Source organism: Lichenostomus cassidix, chromosome Z (genome assembly GCF_008360975.1).
Source record: "Lichenostomus cassidix isolate B80296 chromosome Z, HeHo_3.0, whole genome shotgun sequence".
NCBI classification, from domain to species: Eukaryota; Metazoa; Chordata; class Aves; order Passeriformes; family Meliphagidae; genus Lichenostomus; species Lichenostomus cassidix.
The window spans coordinates 21,997,088-22,018,205 of record NC_139511.1 but is presented as its reverse complement, the minus strand read 5'-3'; the positions used below and the strand labels follow the sequence as shown (position 1 = coordinate 22,018,205).

Genomic DNA, 21,118 nt, shown 5'->3' with positions numbered 1-21,118 from the left:
GCCTCTAATGAGGATCTTATGCTTCTCTCACCCTTGGAATATTCCATTCCTCTACTTTTCAAATTGTTTATGCAATACAGAAGATCCTTCAAAAGCTTGAAGAAGAAAACTAATTTCTTGAACGTGAAAACTGTCTGCTGCTTAGTTCTCACAAGACATTGCTATCTACTTTTAGGTTACAAACTGAAAGTACTATGCTTCCACCCCACCAAGAGTATGACTAACTGCTTTTTCTAGAAAGTGGGAAAAGAATTTTTCCTGTATCATCCAGTTTAAGCCTCTTCTTTACTATTACCCACCACCAAAATTTAAAGGCTTCACCAGACCACTGCTTCACAGAAAGAAAGAGCATGGAACATGACCTTTTCCTTAAGGTACAATTCTTAGTGATATGAGGCGCGAAGCTGCAGTATTCACATTTAGCTACTTAACAGGAAAAGTAGTTTACCAACCAGTACTGCAGTACCCTAGAGAAAAGAGATATATACACTCAGACAAGTGTTCTCCAAAACATATTTTTAATGTAATCTGCATTTGGAGCCTAAAGAGAGTAAGAGCAGAGAAATATGCTTGTTATTCCTTTTTTACATTACTGTTAAAGCTAAATTACTTCACGTAAAAAAGAAACTGCAATATTTCCATACACGGAGCTAGCCCTGCATAGGAAGTTTTTGCAATAGAATGGAACACAAATACAACATTAGTTAAAACCAAACCAACAACAGCTTTTTGCTCAGCCCTCACTGAGGGCTCAACAGTTACTTTTACACTCAAAGCCAAGAGATATGAGCAGTCTAGTATGTCTCTCATCACCTTTACCAAAATTACTTTGAAGCATTAAATACCAGTTGGATTCATTGTAGTCACAGAAGGTAAAATTAGTGTTTAGTCTACTTTTTCATGCCCTCAATGTTTTAGAGTATAACAGTCATTCCACTCTATATTTCAAAGTACGAGGAAGCTATTTCAAGAGCAGCCATATCCTGCCACTGTCACCTTGCAGCTGATACCAAACTGAGGAGAGGCACACTTTTCCTCAAAAGGTTTTTTTCTGCTTACAAGTCCTCCTTTAAGGATTTTCCCATAGCACTATTTTCCTTTCTTTAAAGTAGCGTTTGTACAAATAGAAGGAGGTTAATTTTAACCAGTTGCAAAACAGTTGTTAAAAGACAGCTTTTTGTGGACTTAGGATATACATGAAACTACTTCCTCTCCAGGGACTGTTGTGAAGTATATATGGAAAACTAACCACACTGTTGCCTTGCATTTCAGAAAGTGTCTTTACACTGCACTTAACAAACAGAACAGAAACACTGCAGACAGCTGGAATCTTGTTTCCAGCCTATGTGATACAAAAATAGGAATATAATTTTAGATTTTTTTTTAAGGAGAATTATCTTTCATCTTCCTTGTTGAAGTACTTCAGTTGAAATCTACAATGATTAGAAGAAAAGTTGCTTTACGCATTTATCCGTATCCCCAAAAAATGTAACTTAGAAGTCTCAATAAGGAAGGAGGTATCAGTTGTTTGGTCTCTAGGGAGCCATACCTGTAAGTTGTTTAATCAATTAAAAACCTGCTTCACCCCTGCAGGGCATACAATTATTTCTGCAGTGTTCTCAGCATTCTGTGTCATTAGCTCAGAAGCAGTATGTTTCATCAGAAAAAAAGGCCAAATAGGAAGAAAAGAGAAAAACCATAGAAGAATGAGTCAAAAATATCACAAAATTAAAATTACGGTAAATAAAATAGAGTAGTGTAAATACACAGGTCTCAATGCAAAGTGGCCATAAATGCATGAACTCATCTGCCAGGACACCTAAGTCCAAGTTATCTGGCAAGATAAGTATTCTCTTCAGCAGAGAGCCTCATCACCATGAAAAATTAAATTCAGTATAGAGGTGATAAGTCTTTTGGACTGATACACATCACTAGATATCAAGACAGAAATATGTGCAATAAATCAGCATGTACTAATAGACTGGTTTGTTTCTAAAGAGCAGCTAACACAGTAAGCCTTTCTTGTAGCAATATTCACTACATTTACATAGACCTAATAGCGATATGCTTTCACTTTTGGGAATGCTTTCCATTTAAAAAATTATTAACAATTAACATTTTTTACATTATATTTCTGGACTAATGACCATAAATCACAGAGTGATTTGGGTTGTAAGGGACCTTAAAGATCTTCTAGTTCCAACCCCTCTGCCATGGGCAGGGACACCTTCCACTGGACTAGGCTCCTCAGAGCCCCATTCAACCTGGCCTTGAACACTTCCAGGGACAGTGCATCCACAACTCCTCTGGACAACCTGTGCCAGTGCCTCACCACCTTAGGTACAAGAATTTCTTCCTTGTATCTAAGATAAAACTATCACGTTTCAGTTTAAAGCCATTCCCCCTTGTCCTTTCACCCCATGACCTTGTAAAAAGTCCCTTCCAGCTCTTTTGCAGCCCCCTTTACGTACTGGAAGGCCCTATAATGTCTCCCTGGAGCCTTCTCTTCTCCAGGCTGAACAAACAACTAATAATGTCCAACTAATTTTAAACAGGGTATTTGCCAGTTATAAAGACAGAAATTTAAACTGAAACCACAGAAGAGCAGAACGGATTCCAAAGCAAAAAACTCTAAAAACCCCTTTCTCTGTGACCAATACAAAAAGAATTACTTTTATGACTTGATGTATAATGCATTTCTAGCATAGTATATTGCCGATTATCTGTACTTACAGAGTAGCAGAAAAGCATTAAAGTACATAAATTCAAAAACCAAACTACATGTTCTCACAAATGCCAAGCTGAGTGGCATGCATCTTAAGCATTATAAATCACAGCAATCCAGTCAATTGACTAGAGTTTAGTCTTATGTGATGCAAGAGAAAGCTGCATCCTGGCCTGTATCAGCACTAGTGTGGCCAGCAGGACCAGGGCAGTTACTATCCCCCTGTACTGAGCACCAGTGAGGCTGTGCCTCAAGCCCTGTGTTCAGTTTTGGGCCCCTCAAAAGAAAGACACTGAGGTGCTGGAGTGAGTCCAGAGAAGGGCAATGGAGCTGGGCAAGGGTTTGGAGCACAAGTCTGCTGAGGAATAGCTGAGGGAGCTGGAGTTGTTCAGCCTGGAGGAAGGAGGTTTAGCAGAGAACTTATCACTCTCTACAACTACTTGAAAGGAGGTTGTGGCAAGGTAGGGGCTGGCCTCTTCTCCTGCGTAACAAGTGATACAACAAAGAGAAATGGCCTCAAGTTGAGCCAGGGGACACACAGATTGGATATTAGGAAAAACTTCTTCATGGAAAAGGGTGGTTAAACATTACAACAGGCTGCCTAGGGAAGCAGTTGAATCACCATCATTGGAGGTATTTGGAAGATGTGTAGATGTGGCACTTAAGGACATGGTTTAGAGCTGGACTTGGCAGTGCTGCGTTAAGGGTTGGATTCAATGATCTTAAGGATCTTTTCCAACCTAAATGATTCTATGATTCTCATAGTTTTATACAACATAGACATAGCAAGGGACAAACAGGTGAAAATTGCTTCAAAATAGCAAGTCTGGTAGTGACAATACACAAACAGCACTGCTTTTAACATATCTTTGCTTAAAAACATCCCCATAATTTTTGCTAGAATGGCTAAGCTAGTAGGCACCATGCTGTACACTGGCACGAATGCCAAAATAGACCAAAAACAAGGAAGGGCTATTCTTATGTGCTTCCAAGACATGTTCGTCTTCAATTTCAATCGCAATTGACAAAAATGTTCCAACATCAACTTAAACATTAAAGTAACAAAAAGACCTTCCTAACCTAGTTAATTTGGATTCTAAATATCTCTTATTTCTGACAAAGGCATAGAACAAGTTGTTGAATTTCTGGAGCAAGAGCCCCATAGGTACACTTACTGCCCACCAACCATCGAGATGAAACACTAAGTCAAAAATACCCATTATGCTAGACCACTAAATTTACAAGTGAACTGTATCCTACCCAACAGAAATTAATTTCACTTTAAGACATTTGTAGGGCTAATGTGCCATAATAAATCCTACTATTAATCAACAGTAAAGTGCTGAATTATATTAATTACCTGAATCGCACTCACATTTATGATCTTCATTTATAGACTTCTTATCAAGTCAAAAGAGCCCTTTCTGTTGTAAAAGCTAAGCTGTTGTGCAAATATTATAAAAATAGGTACTTTAATTAGGAGCTATATACACAACAGAACTTCTGCTTTTGTTGTTGAGTACAACTGACATAGCAGAGATGAAAAATCCATGCAAGTATTTATAAAGATACTTAAAATGAAAAGGACACTGCTATAGAACTTTCAATACCTTGGCAGACAGCCACTTACTATACTAGATGATGTCTAGATCTGGACTGATAAACATCATGCCATCAACATGCTTTAGGTTTCTTTTGTAGCTAAAGTTGATTTGCAGATTTTAAAGCAGAGCATATATTCGACCTATTTCTCATTAAAAGTGTATCATTAAGGTTTGAGGTTAAACTTTGAGCAAACTTCACATCTAGTCACATAACCAGCACAAGCAAGACGTTAGTGCAAAAGGGAAGGCGTCAGTTGTACATAATGAGGACTCTTCCCCCAGCTGCACGATGCAATAGAACAATTTTCAGATTTAAAGTTCAAGTGGACTACAATCAGAAAAAAGCAAGATTTTCTTTTCCCAAATTTAGGACAAATTTCCAGAGGATCAAAGTAAAAGCAACCTCAGTTACAGCAGTCAAAAAAGTCAAACCCAAGTTTGGAGAGCTGATAAATAACTCCGAAATTCATCATGCTATGAAGACAGCATTCTCAAGAGAGCTCCAAACAAACTGCGAAACAAGATTGGCATTTAAGTTGAAATTGGCCAAGTGCTGCATAGAAATATGCTCACACACAACAGTCATGTTTAAGCCAGTGCATAGAGAAGATAAAAGCACTTATGGTAGTTGCAAATGTTAACAAGTCCATACAACTTGCACAGTTTAGCAATGAGTCCATAGAAAAAGAAGAGAGTAAGAGTAGAAATGCTCAAGCAAAATCAAAAAAAGATGACCTTCCAACCGTATAAAATCCACATAACAGTTATAGTAAAAAGACATCAGTGGAAAATGCTCAACTCAGTCCCAAACACCTGACAGGCAAATAAGACCAGAAGAGACAAGCCTTTGGCAGACAATTAAAAAAGTCTAAATACGGCGTTACATTTCTAAATAATCCACAAAATATATTATATGGCATATTCATATTAAATACTAGGTAACCAACTCTGCAGATCTGATGCTAACAACACGAGCCTATGAGAGCAAAATGGAGCAAGCTAAGGGAACGCTGGTGTATCACAACAGTGCTCAAGGAAAATATCACCATGTCGTGCTTCAAAAACAGTACTCAGAACACCACACAATCATCTATGGAGCAAAACGAAGTTCTCTAGTTTTTCAGGGATATGCCCTGCATAGGATATGTTATGATTCACTATTACACGAGCAGCAAGACACTGCAAAGTAGTATGATTTATGGGCTGGATTAAATTTTTTGCTATTTCCTTCTCATCCAGCAAATCACTAGCAGTTTGTTTATGTGAGTTTGTGGCATCAAAATGTGAACCTGACTTGATAAGAAGATTCATGATGTCTGGATGGTTGTTCAGTGCAGCAATGTGTAATGGACTGTTGTTATCGGAGTCTCTGACATTTACATCAGCACCACATTCCACCAGGATAGCAGTAACTTGTAGAGAGGGGAATTTACAAACTGGGTAGCGACCGACACACGTAGTATTATTGTCAACAGCAAGGTGAAGGGGACTGAAGTTATTCTTTCCTCTAGGCTGAAGCTTAAGAAACTTGTAAATAGTTTGTTTCTTAAAATGTTCCTGTTCTGTGCTGCAAGGTACTTTCTCCAACAAGCAAATTAAATGCAAAATGATGGAAAGGGCTTTGTTCAGCTGTATTGGATCAGGAAGACACTGGGTTTGTTTCATGGCCCTTTCTATTTCAAGAACGCTTTTGCACAGTATACCCATTAGATCATCAAATGTGACAGTAGTGCCCAGCAGGCCTTTTGCCCTATCCTGAAGCATGAAGGAGAAAAGTTCAGCAAATGATAGCAAACTGCTGGCTGTCATAGGGCTCAGAGGATCAAGATTGCTCTGCTGCATGTCCAAAGCATATTTCCACAAGTTGATGCAACGCTTGAAGTTTCCAGAGTCTGCATACACAGCACCTCTGTATCTGATGTAGTAGGATGTGTCTGGGTGAGAAGGGCCAAGAATACGTTCTCTAATTAATAATGCTTGCATTCTCATTTCATCTGGGTCTGCAATAAGATTTTCTAGCTCTTCTGAGCTGTTTACCTCTTTAGCATAATCATACGCCATAATCAGTGTTTGTGGCACAGGTTTGCTGAGGATATTAGTCCTGTCACTGTATCTCATTTCCATAGCTCTCTTCCAGTACTTCAAAGCACCAAGCAGATCTCTCTTTTTGTCCACAAATGTTGCTCCTAGAAGTTCCAGGGCATTTATGCGCTCAGCCTTACTAGTCTGTACATGCTGGGTCAGAAAGTCCACAATATTTGTGTGGCCTGTCACACTGGCTGACAGAAGGGGAGTCATTCCATAACCATCCTTTTCCATTTTAGCACAATACTTGAGAAGCATCTTCATGATCTCCAAACTTCCAGATTCTGCACAGTCATGTAATGCTGTATTTCCTGCAATAGAAGAAACACAATTACACAAATCATAAAAAATTATAGTCCAAATCTCACCATACTAATAGTTTAAAAAAAGTTTTAAAAAATCAAATATTAATAATTTAAAAATAGATTTTTTCCTCCTTATTTATGTACTATGAAAGCAAGGCTGCCAGGCAGTCATAAAAATCAAAATGTTTGATATTATTGCTAGAAAAAATTAAACAGTTAAAACAAAAAAACCACCAGAATTAAAATGGAATTCCTCACTACATAAAAGCACAGGAGCAGCCAACTCCATTATATCAAAAGTCAAGCAAATGGGACAGGAGACCAGTTTGGTTGGACACAGAACTCCTCATGGAGCTCCAGAGGAAACAGAAATAGTATGCTCCCGGGAGACAAGGTCAGGCTTTGCAGGAATTTGACAGAGCTGTGGTTCATATATGAAGGGACAAGATGCTAAGGCCAAAGCTCAATTAGAGTTGAAACTGGCCAGTACTGTGTCAGACAACAAGAAGGGCTTTTTTAAAGTACATTAGTAGCAAGAGGAGGTCTAAAGAATATACCAGACTGATACTTGCTGAAGATGGTCATTTGAGAATTGAGGGTAAAGAAGTGTGGAGACACTCAATGCTTTCTTTTGCCTCAGTCTTTAATAACACAGATAAACTGTTATCTGCCCAGTCCCCAGATTTAGAGTATGACTTCAGGAATAGTGACTTCCCATTTGTTTAGACACCTGTCAGGGACTAGCTGTAGCAGCTGAATATCCACAAGTCCGCAGGACTTGATGGGATTCACCCCAGAGTACTGAAGAAGTTGATGGATGTTATGGCAGTACTCCTCTCCATCACCTACCAAAGGTCTTGGGAAACTGTGGAGGTCCCCACTGACTGGAAGCTATCCAACATTATTTCATTTAAAAGAAGGGCAAGAGGGATGACCCAGGAACCTACAGACCTGTTAGTCTCACCTCAACACTCAGAAAAATCATGGAGAAGATCATACTGAATGCTACTGTAAGGCATTTAAAGGACAATGTAATAATCAGGCACCATTAACAGTTCACAAATGAAAGTCCTGTTTTAACTAATTTGATATCCTTCTAGGGTAAGGTCACCCATCCAGCAAAGTTAGGGAAGACAGTGGATGTCGGATTTTTACCTTTTAGTGAGGCTTTTTATACTGTCCCTCACAACATCCTTCTGGACAAGTTATCTACCTGTGGGATGAGTAGGGTCTTAGTACACTAGGTATAGAACTGTCTGAAGAGCTCACAGAATTCCAGTGAATGGGGCTACAGGTGGCTGCAGACAAGTCACCGGAGGTGTTCCTCGGGGCTCACTTCTAGGGCTAGTGATGTTCAATATATTTGTCAATGACCTGGATGAAGGAGTTGAATGCACCATTAGAAAGCTTGCTGATGATTCCAAACTGGAAGGTGGAGTTGACTCTCTCATGGAACAAGAGGCTTTCCAAAAAGATTTGGATAGACTGGTGCACTGAGCAGTCATCAGGAGCATGAAATTTAACAAGAACAGACACTGGACACTGTCCCTGGCATTGAGTAACACCTGGCACAAATATAAATTGGGAGAGGAGTGGCTGGAGAGCAGCCCTGCAGAAATGCACTGGGGGTGCTGGTTGGCAGCAGGCTCAGTGTGAGTCACCAGTGTGCCAGGTCAAACTCCATTCAGAGGTGCATCAAACACAGCACAGCCAGCTGGCCCACGGACTCTCCTGCTGTTCTCAGCACTGGCACCATGGCCCCAGGAGCACTGTGAGCAGTTCTGGGCCTCACAATTTAAGAAAGGTGTGAAGGTCTTTGGATGCACCCAGAAGAGGGCAACCAAGCTAGTGACAGGGCTAGAAGGAATGACCTGTGAGGAGCTGCTAAGGACTTCGGATTTGTAAAGTTTGGAGAAATGCGTGCTGAGGGGTGATCTTGCTCTCTACAACTTCCTGGGGAGAAGTTGAGAGGGAAGTGCCCTGGTATCCATGACAGGGCACATGGGAATGGCTCAACACTCTGCTAGGGGACATTCAGACTTGACATGAGGAAATCTTTCTTTGCTGACAGGTAGTCAAACACTGAACAGGCTTCATCCAGAGGTGGAAGCTTGGGATTTCCCAAGCCTGTCAGTGTTTCAGATGCCTTTTGTCAAGGTTCTTAGTAATTTGATTCAGCTTCTAGTTAGCTAAAAATTGGTCAGGCAGTTGGACTAGATGATCACCGTCCATATTTCAGTCCCTTCCAACTGGAATAATCTATTCTATAAGATATTTTGTATCTGCTTTCAAGTATGAAACAGAAAATTACACTGGCTAACTCCATGTTGCTTCACTTTTCCCTCTTCCCCTGTTATATTTCCCTTCCTCTCAATCTCCAGCAATTATTAAAAAATAGTGGGATCTGTATGAATATTAAAGCTGGGTTAACCCAATATTGGCTTTGTTTTCACCTACCCTATACTTCCTCCTCTCTTCACCCGCCATCTGTTTTCATTGTCATGCTTTGTAGCAATTGTTTTACTCAATGGAAAACATAACCCATCACAACAGCCCCTTCATTGCAGCTGGGACTTTTGAGACTGCCTTTGAGGTATATTGTAAAGGAGCAGCATATTTGGTCAAGGGACTGTATACACTCAGACAAACTATTCTTAATGCTTTCTTAGGCCTTTATGCTGAACTCCCACCTTAACCCCTCTGCTCTTCTTGTTAGGGCTCCCAAAGACAAGAAGAAAAAAAATGCTCTCAACAGACCAACATGCAGACGTCTACGTTATAGGCAATTTAGGATTTACACGGAGACTTTTTCATTAGCATGACCTTGCACAGTCTTTAACGACACTACAGTTCCAGCATTGTGTGTGGAAATTTCTAGTAAGCACTAGTGCCATCTGTTTGAAAACATTCACAGAAAATTACAAAGCAAGTATTGGACATCACAGCTAAATATCTGACAATTAGGCTGCAAGTGGATGAAGGTTTTACTTAACTTCAGATATATGCACTTCACTGGAGGAGAAGGAAAACATGGAGACAAACTCTCCAGGTCCCTTCCCAACATGACAAAGTCTCTTACGTGATTGACTGCTTTTACAACCGCATAATTTACATCTACCTTTTTCTTTATATTATACATATTACAGACTCAGGCATATAAACTTCTCAGCTTCACACAAAATTAATTAACAGAAAGTTCATGCTAACATCGACCCCCCAACCTGATTAAGATTTCCTGTATTTTTAGCCCTGCAAATTCAGTTAACTGCTCATTAGTTTCTGTTGCACAGCTAGCAAGTTTCCACATTCACAAAAGGCACCTCCTTTTCTAATGGTTCTCTGCCCATTCCTAGTAATAATATTGGCTTTTAAAAGCTAAGACAGAGAAGTTTCAGGAAACTTCCTTATTTCTATTTTTGGTAAGCTTTTGTTTTAAATTCCAGCAAGACAGAGATACACAGTGCGCCTCGTTGTTGTATTTCTAGTTTCTAAATAAACTACTGTGGGTTAGGAAAGAAAGAACTAGAAATCTTCAGGTCATATGAGGCCTAAGAGTGTGTTTGTATAACCCACATATCTAAACAGCTCCTATTTATCTTCACACACTTTCATTTTTCCCAGACTCTCATCTCAAAAATGCACACTTCATCTTTATACTAAACTATTTAATTAATGAAACTCTAGTCGAAAGTGTGTCTAGAATCTGCCTTAAAATCCTAACTCTATATAGAAATAACTTAAAACTAAAGTAAAGGTGAAGTGTTTCCACGAATAGATTCTTTCTGCCAAAACTGTATCATTTACACTGATTTAAATATGGCAAATTCCAAAGAAAAACATGTGAAATCACACATATTTATGTTTATAAAAAAATTATAAGAAAAAATATTTCACATTTATTAAATACACTTCAGAAATAGTAAGTTTGTCCCATTTCCAACTCAATAAGAACTTAATGTAGGTCCATACAGATAATTTTGACACCTTGTAGCTTTTACATACATGACTTCATAGCACACTTATCTCCTTTCTAACAAGGCACAGTAAGGGTAAATAAAACTTGAAGAAAAAAACCAGGAAAGCAAAATTCAGAAGTATCTGGTCAAACCATAATTACTCTCCTCTAAATCCAATATCCTCTTTCACCAGCAGATCCTGACACCTTAGGTCCATAATGCAGACCTCTATTCTGTGTTTTATATTAGCAGATTATCACATGCTTGCTTTTATCTTCTGTTGTCAAGCCACTGATACAGCAAATGTCCACCTAACACTTTGCAAGTTTTGGTATGCAGAAGAAGGACTCAAAGACTGCTTAGATGAATATTTTCTAATGGGCACTCAGCATTTTGCCTTCCTCACTAGTATCCCAAGCATCCACTCCTTGCTCCCTCTCTACTATCTTTCAGTTCTCAAACTTCACACGCGAATTGATCTCCTGCTTCTTCCTCAAACTGCTTTGTGAACCACCTGAAAAAGAACTCACAGAACACTTTAAAGCTTCTTTGTTGCTCTCAACTCCAGCAACTAGAAAAATATCAATAATAGAGTAAGAACAAACTGAATTATCCAGAACAAACTGAGTCTCAACCCAGACCCAGCATTTGCCAAAACTTAGCTGACACATTAATCAATTTCATATAAAAGATGAGTAAAAAGTTATTTTTAAAAGCTTATGACTCAGGTTTTTGCAATTATAGCACAGTTATGAACATTTTTTGTCCCCTGAACCTTATTTTAAGTGCAAAATTCAAAAATTTATAGGAAATACCCATAGAAAATATTAGATTGCTTCCTTTATTGACAGTGAACTTAACTTCCAAAATATTCTTTTCCTCACACATTTCTAAACAGTGGCCAGTGATTTTACAATCATTTACTAATATGTAAGCTGTGGAAGTCATCCCCACATGAAGTGGTACCTGAAATTACTGGTTAGATCAAGATTCATAAAGCTAAATCTAGTTCATACAAAGGGAAGTGATTTTCAACCTTTCTAACACCACAGACAATTTTTAACATTAATATTCTCAAGTCAATTATAGGTCTGGCCACACTAGAATCTCTACCAAGACCAACAAAATTTTCAATTGAAGAAGCAGAGATTTAACCAAATTTAGGTGGATTGAAAGTTGCTGAATTTGACATGCATAGCTTATCAACTATAATTCCCACTGCTGTTGTCTGATATCACAGACCAGAAAATTGTCAATACCTCAATATGTAGAAAAGGCAAGACCTGAACATTTCTTAGAGAGGAAGATGTCAAATGCAGACCAATATACAAACTTACCAATGCACATACATTTTAATTCTTCTTGCTATTGCTGCACAAAGTCTAGTTAAAATGAAACTACAGCAGTCAATGCAGAACTAAAGAATGGCTGGTCAGACCATCTTCAATTCCGCACTTATTGACGAAAGCAAAACCTGATGCACATGGCTGTTGGCTGAGCCTGCAGTTAACACAGCTGTTTCCATGTGTATTCAATTCCATATACCATTCTTCACAGCAGAGCTGTGAAACACTGCCACTGGCAGCCGTTTCTACCTTCAAGTCAATATTGTTAAGATATTTTAAAAAATTGTAACATAAAAGTGTATTAAAGACAAATAACACAAAAGGTACTAGTAACACCGATGTTCTTATTGCTGCTTCACAACTATTAATTTACAGTTTGCTAGCTCTGATCAAGTGCCAGCTATTCACATTACATACTGCAGATTTATCACCATATAATGCTGCTTTTGACACTCTTTTATCAATTTCCAGGCATACACACTATGACTGAAAAAAATCCACACAAAATAAGCCTGGCCACTGTCTGGATAACCTCAATCCAGCCGTCTGCATGCCATTAATTTACAATGCAGCTATGTAGAGCATGTGGAAATATGCTTAAGACTCCAAGGAATGTCACTACTCTTCCCAACTGGATGCTCTAAATTTAAAACAATTTAGTCTTGTTATTGACATTACAATTACTGATTTCAGCTGAAACAGCTGCTACTGACAACTTATGAAAAGTAGTGTCATTTTTTACTTATTTATACTGCAGTAGCCCTTGGAGTTAAAATAACCACAGTTTATATTACACCAGGTACAAACCAATAACGCAAGGCCATCACCACTATTTTTTAGTGGATGCACCTCATAGAAGTTTGACTGGATGGTACATGTAGAGCAGTGGGAAGAATACATGGTAAGAAACACAATTCTCCATAGACAAGTGCCTAGGGGTACACAGATAGTCGAACTGTCAGCTTAAAAAAACTCCCACATATAAACCTCAGCGTTAAGAAAAAACACTGCCAGCCATCTACACCTAGCAAGTATCAAGTGTTAAATTTGAAGAAGAATTTGAAAGAAAACATGGGAGTGGCCTCAATGTGTTAATCAAGGCTACATATTGGCTACATATTGACCAGGACTCGAACTGTTTAAATCACTGCAGCAAATCAACAATTATTCTGTGAATTAACCCATCCATTTCCAAACACTACATAGTTTATAGTCACTACATTGTCTATAGTGATAGTGGCTCAACACAATTCAGTAGTCAATTCAAGTTCTGTAATATTATCTATTCAGTACCAAACTAAAAATCAGCATTATATCTATTGCTGTATTAAGACGGAAAAAGGGCAAAAATAAGCAAAAGTAATTTGGAAGTTATTGTCTTTGACAAGTAATTTTTCAAGAGACACATAGGATGGTATTGATAAAATTAAAGTATTTTTTTAAAGGTGAGAATGACTATTTCAAAGTAGGCTTCATTTAATTTTTTTAATCCATTTTTAATTGCAAAATGACCTGCAGGAATTTAATCATGTATCAAAGATAGTTAACAAAAGAGAGCATAACATGAAAGCCTCCTTGCACAGACAAAAAGCTGCACTGCAGATGTTCTGGTGGTCCCAATACTTCTCTATTAAATATTCAGTGTCACTATATTGTATTGCTAATACTGCTTACAGACTGCTTCTACCTCTATAAAACTTAACTACTTACATTACATTATAACTTCCTCTAATTAAAATAGAAAAATAAACAAAATAACCCCAACTGCAGTCCTTCCAAATCTTGCAGGTACAAAGTCAGAAAAAAGGTATGCCTAGTTGGCACTGAATCTTCACATTTTACTCTTTTAAAGGAATGCTTAACAGCATTTCTTTAAAAGTAGCTATGAACATCATAGAAACACTTCACGTATCACAGAACTAATTTTCTAACCACCCGGTGTTTCCAAAAGCTTACTGGAGTGGGGGTGGGCATTCAAATTCATAAGGAGGACAGGCCTTTCTATGTCAGAAGCAAGTTATTCCCAAAATAGACTGATAGCTTGTGACAAGGGAATGAAAGAAAATGAAGCCATGACGCAGAAAGTGATTTGACTTGATCCGCAACCAATTGAGTGCATCCACTTCTTAATACTTCCAAAATGCTTTATCAAATTTCCAGGTTGTAAAGCGTACATTAAAACTTAACACCAATCTGATTTTATATCCAAGATCATTAAACATAAAAGAAACAAAAGTATTTAATTTAAATGACTGACCAATGCGTAAAATTAACCACTTGTATGTATTTTTGCAGCCTTACAGATGAATCACTTTTATAAAGTGAAATTTTTAATGTCACATTCTTGGTTTTTTTCTGTTCAGGGCACTTGAAGTAATTCAGTCTTCCAAGAGTTTTTACTGATGTTTTTTAAAAAAAGTACTGCTAGATAGATGCAAACATGGACAGTGCACAAGGAAACTGTTATACATCTTTATGCTTATGCATGCATAGCAAATAAAAACTAAATGTCTTTCCTTCAAGAAATTAACTAAAAAATGCAAAGAACTGCTCATCTCAACAACTTATCTTAATCTAATTTTGATATGCTGTAAGGGAATAATTGCTCTCTTGCTCACTAAAGTAATCCATTAGAACTTGTATTATTAACATCACCAATTATTAAATGAGTAACACCATGTTGTTAATAATTTAATTTCAACAAAAACTTTTTAGTTAGAATTAAACTTAAACTGTATCTTCATCTTCCTTAACTTACAGACATTCCTACTGAAGTTCAGTTTCCACACATGGTCACGTACACAATACAAGTTTCAGCACCCTGTACCACGTAATACCTACCAAACAGGGAAAAAAAGCAACCCTCTCCCAGAAAGACACAGCACACTTTTAGAGCAAATATTTATTCACAAGGAGAATCTAAAAAAAAATTAAAAAAGCAGCAACAAACAAAACAAACAAGCAGAAATAAAACCCAAAGACCTTTGTTTTGGGTTTTTTATGCCCCCCTTCCTGCCCCTTAAATGATTCTGTGAATCAAGCAGACAAGACAAACATCCTCAGAAGAGAACAAACCTGTCAAGATCCTTAATGTTTACTGCAAGAGAAAATTAATTACTTTTAAGACATACTAAACCACACATCATATAGGAAAGAATATGAGTCTTTGTAATACCCCTGCTTCTGAGTCTGTCCCATCTATACTAGATTTTTTCCCTTACCAGCAGGTTTGAGGGTTACATCTTCCAGCACTGAAATAACACTAGCCCTTCATGCAGTACCCACAGAGACAGATGCTTGTATGCTTCTGTACTTCCCAAAATGAGGAAGCAAAGTCAACAAACCTTGTTTTCTCTATTATTTTACAAAACTATTGAATACTGTGCCAGTGGAATTTAGGAATCACAGTATTCTTTTTCTAAAATGCAATCAAACACTCCCATGCATATCTCTAGACACCTAAGAGAATGACTAGTCTAGCATTCCTTACAAGATTTTCTAATACTCTAGAGGAGCAAAACTAGTCTTTAAGACATCTGATGAGTCTGTTAACTACAGAAGGGAGGTAGAGTTGGTGAAAACCACTAACAAAACCACAAAAACGCCTTGAAGAGAGCGACCACATACCAAGCCACTGAGCAAACGGAAGGATTACCAGTTATGATCAGGAAAAACACCTGCTTTTCAAGTGACCATTTAGAAGAAATGTCACTTATTCCCTTGCATTCAGCCCATCCCAGCTACCAGCACATGTATACCTTATCTACAACTTAACTCATTATTGCTGCAATAATGGATATTTTTTCCCTTCCTTTCTGCAAATCTGGCAGAGGACAATAAAAGTAAAACACAAACTATTAAAATGGGCACTGCAAATTTTCAAAATGCAAGATCTTAATTGTCCTGTCTGGAATTAAAGCAAAAGTATAAGATTTCTTTACAAAGAGTCTGCATGAAAAATAGTTTAGTAAGGAACTTACATTAAATATTGTATTTTAAATATAAAATCCAAGAAACACAGCCCCAAAGAGCCCAAATCTGTAATCTGAAATCCCTAAGATGACTGTCACTTGTATTAAGAGAGTAAGCATTTCCCTGCCTACACATCACCAAATGAAGACTGTGCACAGAAACACATCAGAGAAACACTGTATTTAAGAATCCAGTGGTCTGTTCTGAAGGTAATAGGAAGGGAGCACCACTCGAACAACAGGTCGCTGGCAAGCTTCACAATGCAGCAGAACAGAAAACTGCATGCAGCCAACACAGAACGTGCTCCTCATCTGGCACAGAGGTAAAGGTATGCTTCACTTGAGGTTTACTTCTAGGACTCTACCTTCTGAAATTCTGTATACCTTCTGTATTTCTGCTAGTCTAACATTATCCCCACTATTCCTACTTTTAAGAACAGCATAAAACCTTGCCATCTGAAAGATCATTAACTGCAAGTGAAACGCATTAAGCTTTCGTATTTTTAATTTGCAGCTTCTTAAATGAGGAGTAGTTCTGCTGGTTTCAGCTGGGGTAGAGCTTCTTTTCTTCACAGTGGCTGGTATGGGGCAGTGTTTTGGATTTGTGCTGAACAAAGGGTTGATAATATAGAAATGTTTTTGTTATTGCTAAGCAGGGCTTACACAGAGCCAAGGCCTTTTCTGGTGTTTGTACTTACATGCTGGGGAGGAAGCTGGGAGTGCATGGGAGGTTGGGAGGAGAGACACAGCTGGGACAGGTGACCCCAACTGACCAAAGGGACATTCCAGACCATATTGCCTCATGGTCAGCACATAAAGCTGGGGGAAGAAGGAGGAAGCAGGGGGGCAGGTGGCATTAGGAATTCATGGTGTTTGTCTATCCAAGTAAGTGTTACACATGACGGGCCCTGCTGTCCTGAAGATGGCTGAACACCTGCCTGCCATGGGAAGTGGTGAATTAATTCCTTGGTTTCCTCTACTTGTGTGCATTGCTTTTGTCTTCCCTCTGAAACTGCCCATATCTGAACCATGAGTTTTCTGGTTTTTACCCTTTCCATTCTCTCCCTGGTCTCACTGGTGGGGAGTGAGTGAGGAGCTGCCTAGGGCTTGGCTGCTGGCTGGTGTTAAGCCATGATAGTAGTACATGGAGAAAAGCTATAAATCAGGGAGACAGTGGTAAATTAATTCACTTTGTGAAGTATTGTTTTGGCTGCTTTGAATCTATAGGTATCTCTACTGTTTTCCACAATTATAAAATAATAAAACCCATCCACCCTTCTAACCCCAACTATCAGTTCATCCCCATTGCTTACACTGTTCATGTAAATGAAATTATTTTTAAAAAAATTCTTCTGCGGCCTATGTCCTACATAGAAGTTCTGGGAAACTGTGAAAGTTAAGATCCGTAAAACAGTAGAAACAATACAAGCAAAAGCTTGTGCTTAAAATTCAGAACCATTGGCCCTCTTTCAGGATAGAGGACTTATCTATCCCAAACATCTTATAACCTCCTTCTTCAGGACCATCTATTGTGTGATAATGCCAGACCTACACTTCATCTCATTCACCTCACTGTAGCATCTTACCCAACACACTCTGAAATCTCTGGCTGTACTTCCATACTTTCGTAACTGTTTTGCAAGAACCTCTGCATTCTGAATTTCCATAGTCCAACACACAGTTGTAGGATCCTGCATTTTAGAAGCAGGATTTCACCACATTCTCACCTACTCTTTTATACATTTAGATGCATGTGAATGTATCTATTTTTTCATATCCAAGTATTCAGATTTTTCCCTGTAACTCTCAACACTTTGAAACATTTCCATATCTATACTTTCCTGAGGTTTAAAATGTGTACAAAGTTCTATTTTGCAATATGAAAATCCAATGGAAAACCACAAGAAATAGTTCAAGTAATTTTGCCCCCCACTCTCACACAGGTTCTAAGAATAATATCTGAGAAAGGATCCATAGTAATCTCCCACAACTGCAATTCTACTGAAGTTACACAGTTCTGCTCTTACAAGGAGCATTGCAATTTTAAATGCAACACTTTTTTTTTTTTTACATCTTTCACAGAACAACAGGCTTCTCTACACATGGCCCCAGGAAGGGGCCTGACTAGAAAGAACTTATATACAAGAGCAGCAACAACCTTCACTACTCAGGAGCAGAACAATCAGGTTGCTCTGTATCTTCCTGCTAAAAGCACTGGACACACTGACAGCTATTTAGCACACAGCAGAGAGGAGCAGAAACTGAAAGCAATACACAAGACTCCTTGATGGGGGGAGGTGACAATGTAGAATTAATCCTGTTGGATTAATTTTAAAATTAATAGCATTTTTGCAAAACAAACTTGAGGAGGGTTACCTGCTACATCTCGGCCATTGTTGAAATACTTACAGCTACCAATTTTCCTCAGTTCTTCTGCTTTTCCATAGATGACTTTCACTTTCAGGGTTCATAGTACTTTCTTTCTTGCTTACTTTACCTCACCACTGCTTATTCAGTACCTTCAGAGATCAGACTTCTTTAAGATACCAAAAAGTATGCTCCTATCCTAGCAGAGGGGATTTCCACTCATTACCAAGAGATAACTATTACATACACATGTCCACTTGTACACAGGACAGTTTAAAGTATAAAATGAGTTTTAATGAGCTAAACCATATCCAATCCAACTTCTTTAATTAAGGATTATTTATCTACCTTAAGAACCTTTACTTGTGTGCCTAGATGCAAGTCACACAAAAACTAAAGGAAGCACAGAGAGAAAAAAATTAAGACAATAATTGACAGCACTGAGAAAATCCTCAGTCATTTAAACAAAGACAAATAATGCTAATGCACTAATAAAGTGAATAAAAAGGACGAGTAAAGTAAAGCCTACTCCACCAACACAAAATGAGGGAGAAAAAGAGCTGCAGAGTTACATCTTTTCCCTGTTAAATCAAATATTTAACAGCACTGCTTGGTTCACACCTACTGTATAAAGGGACAGGTTTAAAACTATACCCCAAGTTTTTAGCTTCTTACACACTTTATATTTAGCTTGCTATTCCAAGAACGTTATTTAGAAAATGACATTTTTATCCTACCACAAGTCCATGATGATTCATAAGCAACCTCAAACCCTTACAAAGGAAGACTTATTTTGCTCTACCCACCTCCATGACAAATCTGTAGTTTAGCTTTCTTTACGCTAAACCCACATATCTCCATGATTTGCTGAAAAAAGGCACATTTAACCAAGCAGCTCTTCTAAAGATTACTCTCACATTTGGTATCTACCAGTATCATACAATAAACTAGACACAAAGGATATTTTAACAAAAATAACTGGAAGGTACAGTATACATCTACAAATGTAATTAGACTGAAAAAGGCAGTAGAAGTACTATGCTACAAAAAGGACTGTTAGCAGATTAGTTTTTTTATATATAGACATATTAAAAAAAACCCCAAAAACTGCTATAACATAATCCTGGCTCAGTGAGCTAAAAAACTACCTATAACTTGCATTAACTGGTGTGCTTTTCAGGCTCATATCACAACCAAACACAAGTTTATATGTAATAAAAAAACCTAAATGTCTAACTAATTATGACCACGGAAAAAAAAGCCAGAAATCTCCGGTAATGCTCAGGTAACCCCAGAGCAACTGTAAACAGGGGCAAAGAGGTGTCCTTTGAGATCTGTGAACCACTGAAGATCCTGATATCACAATCACCTGCATCTTCATTTCTTTAATCCTAATATATATTTTTGTATATTAACACTGAAAAAGGTCCAAAATTACGCAATCACCTAGAGGGAGTGGGTGAAGGGCAAAGTGGTTATTCACTTTCCAATGCTCAAAGTAATTTTTGTCCTTTATGCATTATTTTCTTACGCTACCCCTACTGGCACAGGTCAGTTTTATGTACACCACATATGATTCATTTAGAAATAGTATGAAGACCAAGAATACACACTCATGTATTTGAGTATGTTGCTAGACCAACCTACGACACAGAATGGTTCTCCACAAGGTCATTAGCTTTTAAGACATGCATAAATGTGACATTACATATGACTAATCTTTTAAGAATTAGGGATTTAAGATTAAAATGTATCAATTTAAAATGAAATTTTATAATCCATGTAAACAAAAGAAAACATTAACAAGTAAAAACATAGCTATAAACACTTCATCTCTTACTCTTCCAGTTTATGAGAGCAGAAAAATATCTTTTGGATGTCAGACTCCTAAAAAAGTAAAGTAGTAACTTTACCCCTATTCACCACAATGAAAGTGAAAAAACTAACTTACCTTTGACACTTTTTCTGTTAACATCAGCTCCCTTTTCAAGTAAATACTGAGCAATTTCTTTGTGGCCTTTGTAACATGAGATCATCAAACACGTATGCCCATGACGGTTTGATACTTCCAGGTCTGCTTTGTGCTCCACAAGGTATTTGACTATTTCCAGGTGACCATCAAAACAGGCAGCTCTAAGCGGCGTTGAATTAGTCAGGGTTGTGTTGTTGACAGACGCACCATGATCCAACAGACACTGCACAACCTTCAAGTGGCCGGCGGCCGATGCTGCCCACAACGGCGGAGCCCCCTCGATGGTCTCACCATCAAAATTCACCGAGCCACCAATCTCTATCGATGCCGAGCAATGGTCCAACAGGTATTCCACCATGTCGAGGTGACCATAGCGGGCTGCCATCAGAAGTGGTGTGGCACCATTGGTTTTTTCTGACATCAGTTGGGCCACCTCTTCCCTTGTTTTGCTGGCCAGTAGCTTGGAAAGGAGCCGCAGCTTGCCATCACGAGCTGCGTTGAAGACTGCTGTCTTTAGATCCATTTAGTCTGTGCCTCTCTGCTTCCTGACGGATGCGCACCTGATTTTTTCAGTCAAAGGCTTATTGGAAGTGCTTAGCCCTAACAGAATGTCCCCGACTTCTCAGTTTCATCCACACAGGACAACATGGAGACTCCAAACGGGGTCCTGACGAAGCGCAGGCTACGCTTATCATAAATCTGCAAAAGGGAGAATTCTCGATGTTTTCACCTCCTACTTCGCAAACAAGTAACCGCACTGTATTTTCCCGCAGCTACACCCAAACAA

General features: G+C 38.3%; 1 protein-coding gene across 1 annotated transcript; it reads right to left on the bottom strand.

Moving 5' to 3' along the window:
* Nucleotides 1-499: 499 nt before the first annotated feature.
* FEM1C (fem-1 homolog C) lies at nt 500-20,854 on the bottom strand. Its single transcript, XM_085043142.1, has 2 exons — nt 20,311-20,854; nt 500-6,725 (listed from the first exon to the last, which is right to left on the bottom strand). Exons 1-2 carry the CDS (start codon nt 20,852-20,854, stop codon nt 5,416-5,418), a joined length of 1,854 nt encoding a protein of 617 aa, XP_084899268.1. The 3' UTR covers nt 500-5,415.
* Between the last annotated feature and the right edge of the window lie 264 nt (nt 20,855-21,118).